The sequence below is a fragment of the Rhinoderma darwinii genome, chromosome 10 (assembly GCF_050947455.1).
Source record: "Rhinoderma darwinii isolate aRhiDar2 chromosome 10, aRhiDar2.hap1, whole genome shotgun sequence".
Classification (NCBI taxonomy): domain Eukaryota; kingdom Metazoa; phylum Chordata; class Amphibia; order Anura; family Rhinodermatidae; genus Rhinoderma; species Rhinoderma darwinii.
Window position 1 is genome coordinate 26,562,137 of NC_134696.1, and position 6,000 is coordinate 26,568,136.

The 6,000-nt window shown below is 41.6% G+C and overlaps 1 protein-coding gene across 3 annotated transcripts in view; it reads left to right on the plus strand.

Annotated features, from left to right (window-relative positions):
* The window catches only part of LOC142661899 (uncharacterized), a 92,987-nt gene extending 87,259 nt beyond the window's left edge, over positions 1–5,728 (plus strand). For all 3 annotated transcript variants that reach the window (XM_075839602.1, XM_075839600.1, XM_075839601.1), the window contains one exon: positions 5,105–5,728. In XM_075839602.1, coding sequence (XP_075695717.1) covers positions 5,105–5,209 — 105 coding nt within the window. In that variant the 3' untranslated portion in view covers positions 5,210–5,728. The remainder of the gene's footprint in view (positions 1–5,104) is intronic.
* Positions 5,729–6,000: the final 272 nt, after the last annotated feature.

Sequence of the window (6,000 nt, forward strand, 5' to 3'; positions counted from 1 at the left end):
GAGATGTGCCGAACCAAGATGGTTTTTAAAGAGGACCTGTCGGCTTATCTAAAACGTCTGTTTTGGTAAATAATTGCATTCACCATAAAATAAAAATTGTTGCTCCTCTGTTATGCCTCCTGGAAATGTATTAATCCATTGTCACCTGGACGTTACCCATTCACCTTGTCAATAGGGCCTGTCCCTACAAACCGACACTGTCCAGTCAGTGCTGACTATGTCAGTCTGTGTAGGGACAAATGCTAGTGACAAGAACGGTAACCCCCCCCAGTTGTAAATGCATTTGTAAATTTCCAATGGGAATAATAGAAGAAACACACAATGCAGAGTTCTTTGAATAGATGATCCAGAATTGTTAGTAAACAGTTGTATTCCACGTGAAATAACACAGACTTGTCAGGAGAGCTGAGAAATCCTATTTAATGGGTTAATAAATTCCAAAAATATGGTGCCCCTAGTGATTAACCACTGACATTACAACAGTATAATCATCTTGAGCATAGTTCCAAAACTGCTTCTAAGTAGGAGCTGTGGCAGCCTCACGTTACGTGTAAAAAGAACAGCGTTTCAGTAAAGTTCCTCCTATAAATAATGCGTGCGCTGTTCTCATTAGTGCAAGAGACCGACAATGAAAGCTTTATTCTCCTAATACTCCTTGAATTCAGTATGATCTTCCCAGAGAGAAGCAAAACCCCATCTGGTTCCTTTCCAGAACCACTTACAGCTAATATGCGGGATTTGATTAAGGATTTTGCCAGGAAACATTTACTGAGCCAAGTTACCTTCACGCATCCGAGCCCAGGAAGATTAGGACTCCGCGCTGATGTTGTGCTCAGTGGAGGAAACAGCTGTGCAGCCCATAGGAGCTATATCCGCATCTAAATTTTAACTATATGTTCCCAGAATTTGTAACTTATTTTTATGTGATTTCATATCTATAATTTGAGTGTGTTGCGTCATTTAAACTCCGCTTGTGATGTGGCAAATCTGGAGTCTGAACCTCCTTTGCTCTGCAGCTGTGTGACGGCTCCTTACGCTGCTAATCCGTCTTGAGTCTCCCCTGCATGGAGATAAAGCCCTCGCTGCACAGTTCCATATATCCCTGGTGAACGAGCCCTAATCCACGTGCACACTTTCGCCCCAGTTTCCACATGAAAATAAGAAAAGCATTCATCTTGCATCTTTCTTTAAAGTACTCTTCCCTTTTAAATCTGGTCCCTGGGGGGTTTAAAGTGGGCAGGAATTGTGTTGCACTGCAACCTTTGTCGAGGAACATGGTCTAAAGCTACGCTCATGTGGAGTACAGGATATATAAAAAACAATTCATGTTACTAAATACCAAATATAAATGTACATTTTCAAGCTAAGAATAGCAACACCGTGGGCTGGATTACTAAAATTGTTGGACTATTGTCTTTAAAGGGGATGTCCACCGCCTCATGCTGTTGCCGGACGCCTTCTAGGAAAATGTAATTGACTGAGCACAATTCTCTATACAGTAGGCAGCACATTCTTTGCAGCACTGGGGACCAGACTATGATTCTGATTAGGGCCACCATCATAAATTTCCTAGCCCCATACAGTCAAAGCGTTGGGCCGCCATTACAGGGGGTGGTAATGGAAAGAGGGGGGACAGGGGTGAGACGCAAACTGGCAGTGGCTTTGTGAAGGGGCAGGGCAGGGAGAAGGGGGAGAGGCTAGGTGGCATAGCTGTGGGGGGGGGGGGGGGTAAAGAGAGCAGAGAGGGTCCCTGGGGGATATGCACCCTGACAGGGGCTCTGTGTGCAAGGGGGGGGGGGGCAAGATAGATTATTGCATTGAAGCTGCTGCTTTTACACAGCAGAATCACTTACCAAGCAGTTCTGGTCGCGGTTTCGGCTCCTGCAGGATCTTCTGCCACTGCGGCACGCCTGGATGAATTTTCCATCTCCTTCTCAAACATTTCACCTGCATAGATGCAATTCAGACTCCCATGCAGATTCCTAAATGAATATACACTCCCAAAATAATTCACCCCCTGGCCAGACCCCTACAATAATTGACTCCTGACCAGACCCCTAAATTAATTTACACCCCTATTCAGACCTCTAAATTGATTTACAGATCCCCCTCCACCAAATGAAAAAAATAAAAAATGAGGCCCCTATGTACTTACCACTCTTGCCTCCACTTCCGGCCAGGCGCCTCTTCTCCTCCTGATGGCGGCCTTAATTCCAACCGAGGGAAACATCTGTAGAGAATTGTATACTCTCCCTATCCTTGCATGGGTTTCTTCTCTATAATGTTTGCTAACCCAGTACTAAAGAAACTCCAATTAGTCTCCAATAAAACTGGTCCCAGCATATGTGAGATGTGGGACAGGGATGGTGCGGTTATTTTGGGTTTACAGCACGGAGGGATATCTTAGAACTATATAAATAATGTGGAGCAAATATAATGTACAGCGTATGTTATATCTAATGGACTGTGGCAGGCACAGGGTCGGTCACCAGCACACACTGGTGATGCGGACTTCTCAGGGCCGGTCTTATGTTGTTACGTTGGAGCATTTCCATACAGTTGAGTAAATAATGTTATACATTACAGTGTATGGTTGTAGCAGTTTAGTACCTAAGGAGCAGCGCAATGTCAAAGTAAAGATTATTATCCAAGTGCCACCTGCATAAACTGACCAAATAATAGCTCTAAACATAAAGGAATCTAATAACCGTACTATACGACGCCTAAATAATACTCCACAACAATAAGATTTTTGATAATCAGAAGCTTCATGTGCCACGCCATTTGTGTTGCACCCTTCAGCGGGAAAGGCTGTTGGGCCTTGTGTGACCATACGGGTCCTAAGACCGGTCCTGAAACTTCCAGTTGCACGAAGGACGTATTCTGCAGTTCTACATGAATGCCCATCCACTCTTAAAGGGGTTGTCCCAGAGAAAAATTCTCACCTATCCACAGGATAGATTATCATTTTCTGATCGCACAATACACCACCACTTAGACCCCACCGATCATGAGAACGGAGGTCCTCTACTGCAGTAAGGAGAAGCTTAAATGGAGTGGCTGTCGTTCGTGCGCGCTGCCGCTTCATTCAAAGTTTATGGGCATGACTGAAACAGCTGCAGGACTTGGATTTTTCTGTTGGTCCCATAGACCTTAAATGGGGCGGGGTGGGCATGTTTGACAGCTGCTCCATTCGAGCTCTTCCTTGCTGCGGGAGATGCTGTGAGGAGAATGTAGGGATTCGGGCCCCCATTCTCAGGATTGGTGGTGATCCCAGCGATCAGAAAATGATCACCTATCCTGTGGATAAGTGATCATTTTCGATTCTGTGACAACCCTTTTAAGTTCTGCCAAGTTATTAAATTGTTTCAGTGAAGGGCCCTTTTGATATTCCGATGTCTTGTATCCATTTATATCATATGGTGTTGTCCTCAAGGACATTTTCTTCTAAACTCATTTTCCTCCAATTACTTGTACTGATAATTGAAGAAAGGGCAGCAATAAAACAGTTGTGCCTCCCTCCCATCTTGCAAGTGGTTCAGATCTGTCAGTACTCATTTACACCTCTTTTATTATATTGGATTTGGTGTGGCTATTTTTGACTCCCCTTAAAGACAAAGCCTAAGTGTCGTTACTCAATTTTATAAGCCTATAAAATGCTGCCTTTACTGGTTCCCATCATTATGGCGTCTATTTTCTCCTTGTACGTCTAAATATACTTTTGGCAGAATCGGACCACATTGAGAGGGAGTATTACATTCATGGGTCGGTAGGGAACACTTAAAATTCAACTATGTGACTCCCTTTGCTAGAGAAGGAACACAGCCATTAATTTTATTGAGGCATGTCAAATTGCCAGCGTGCCCTGCTTCTGGCTGTGCTGCCGTCACAAGGCCCGTTCTGTTAAGTAATTGTAACTCAACAATGCAACAAATGGCCAAATCCTAAATGTTATGTGCGTATGCAACCCCGCTGATTTTATGTCAACAAGTCAGTCAAGTTTTTTGCTTTTCATCCTTTTTTAAAGCTGAGCCACAGCTGGCATCCGAATTTTGTCATCTACACTGGAGGCTTAAATTAAATCCTATATCATCTTATCATATTTAGGTCCAAAATTCTGTGCTGATTATTGTATTGATATATCTTGCTAGTGGTTAAGGCTGTTTTTCGGATTACAGAGCTCCAAATCCCCCTACACAGCTATAGATTTCAAACAAAGTTCTGTCTACCTGCTGCCACCCATAGAGGGAGCTAAAGAGCTCACTGCATACTATAATTATTGAGTTCAATATATAAACAGTGTGCCGTAAGCTTCCCTGCAGGTAGACAAAGCGTTTGGTTTTAAATCTATATCTATGCAGGAGATTTGGAGCTCTGTATCAGGAAAACGGAGCACTAACCGCTATGAAGATTTATTAAGAAATTAATCAGTACAGAACCTATTTAAATAAAAACTAAACTAAATGGTTTTCAATGGTTGACACTCATTATAAAGTGCATTGCTACCAAAATCACCATCTTGTGTTACGTTAATAACTGATTCAGATGTTTTCCTTTTTTGGAAACCTGGGTGACTACCAAAAGGACTGCCATTAGTTATGCAGCTTTATTGGGGGAGGGTGATGTATGATTGGACAACAAGACATATATATTTTTCATCCAGTTATTAGGGACAGTTGGGTGACAACCCATGTGGGAGCTGTAACAATGGCCATGCTGGTTGTCAGGCTCCTAACACAAAAGTATAAGGAGCCCGTTCTCCTGACGGTGATGCCCCAGAGTTGCGACCGCCACCTATCTTGTAGATATACCACTAATGTCCTAAAGTGGGAAAACCACTTAAAGCCACAGTATAATAAAATTTTGGTAAAAGGGGAGGAGCTGTGACAATCTCATTCATTTTCATGAACACTAACTATTACTGTAGCATATGGTCATAATATATTTATGTGGCAATGGCGGGGTAATTGAATGCCCAGGTAGACACTATATTAATGATTAGCTTTTGACTCCATCTTCAGGTCTACATCATATCTTTCTTTTCCATCCATAAATCTTGTCCGTTATTGCAGTCTGACATGTTGCGCTTATTTATTTTTGGTAGGAGGAACGTGGTGGTGAACCAGACAACGCAGATGATCTGGAACTAGCACATGATGAAGGAGCAGATAACCTGGATGCAAAGAACAGAAGAGATGGATATTACTGACTGTAATAAGAGCCTTAACTTAGACCTTATATGAGGAGAGGAACAAGGACCAGAATAAGCAGACCATACAATGTCCGCTAGATACTGTGATGACTTTTGGTCTTCATTAGAGAATCGGCATAGACTGTAAATGGCTCCGTAAATACAAGAAGCACTGGTGGCCAACATCTCCATGAAATATGCCTCTCTGTTTTATGACTGCAAATGAAGAATATACATATTTTTTATTACTTTTGAGCTGGTCCTACCATGGTCTTCATCTTTTATGAGGGTCTAGAATGAAGACGACCGTGGTAAACTAGATCTGTACTCGCCTATTTTGGCGGTACAGACAAGATGAAGAACGTTGTGGTGTTAAACATACAACAAAGCTTTTTATATGATCATTGTATTACCGACTAAAGCCATTAAGGTTTTATCACTTCTCCATCTGTGTAGCTGGCATAGTAAGTGCAATGTTCTGCATTTATGAAAACATGACCAAGGCTTTTCCACGTAATAAATAATGGTTGGGTAATAGCTTATTTTTTCTTATATTTATAAATTACGTTCTAGGAATGCTGGACATTTGCTTGGGGCAATGTCTACTCCATTATATTTTTAAGACATGCTGCACTTCATTTCTTATTAATACACAACAAAAATAGTGATTCCTCGAATATAAAACACATTATAAAAAAAAAAATATTCTGACACCAAGTATCTAAGACGTTAATGTTTTTAAAGTATGTAAACTTACCAAGTGTTTGGATTAAATATCTTTTTTTTATTTTTTGTAAATTCTTTATTTT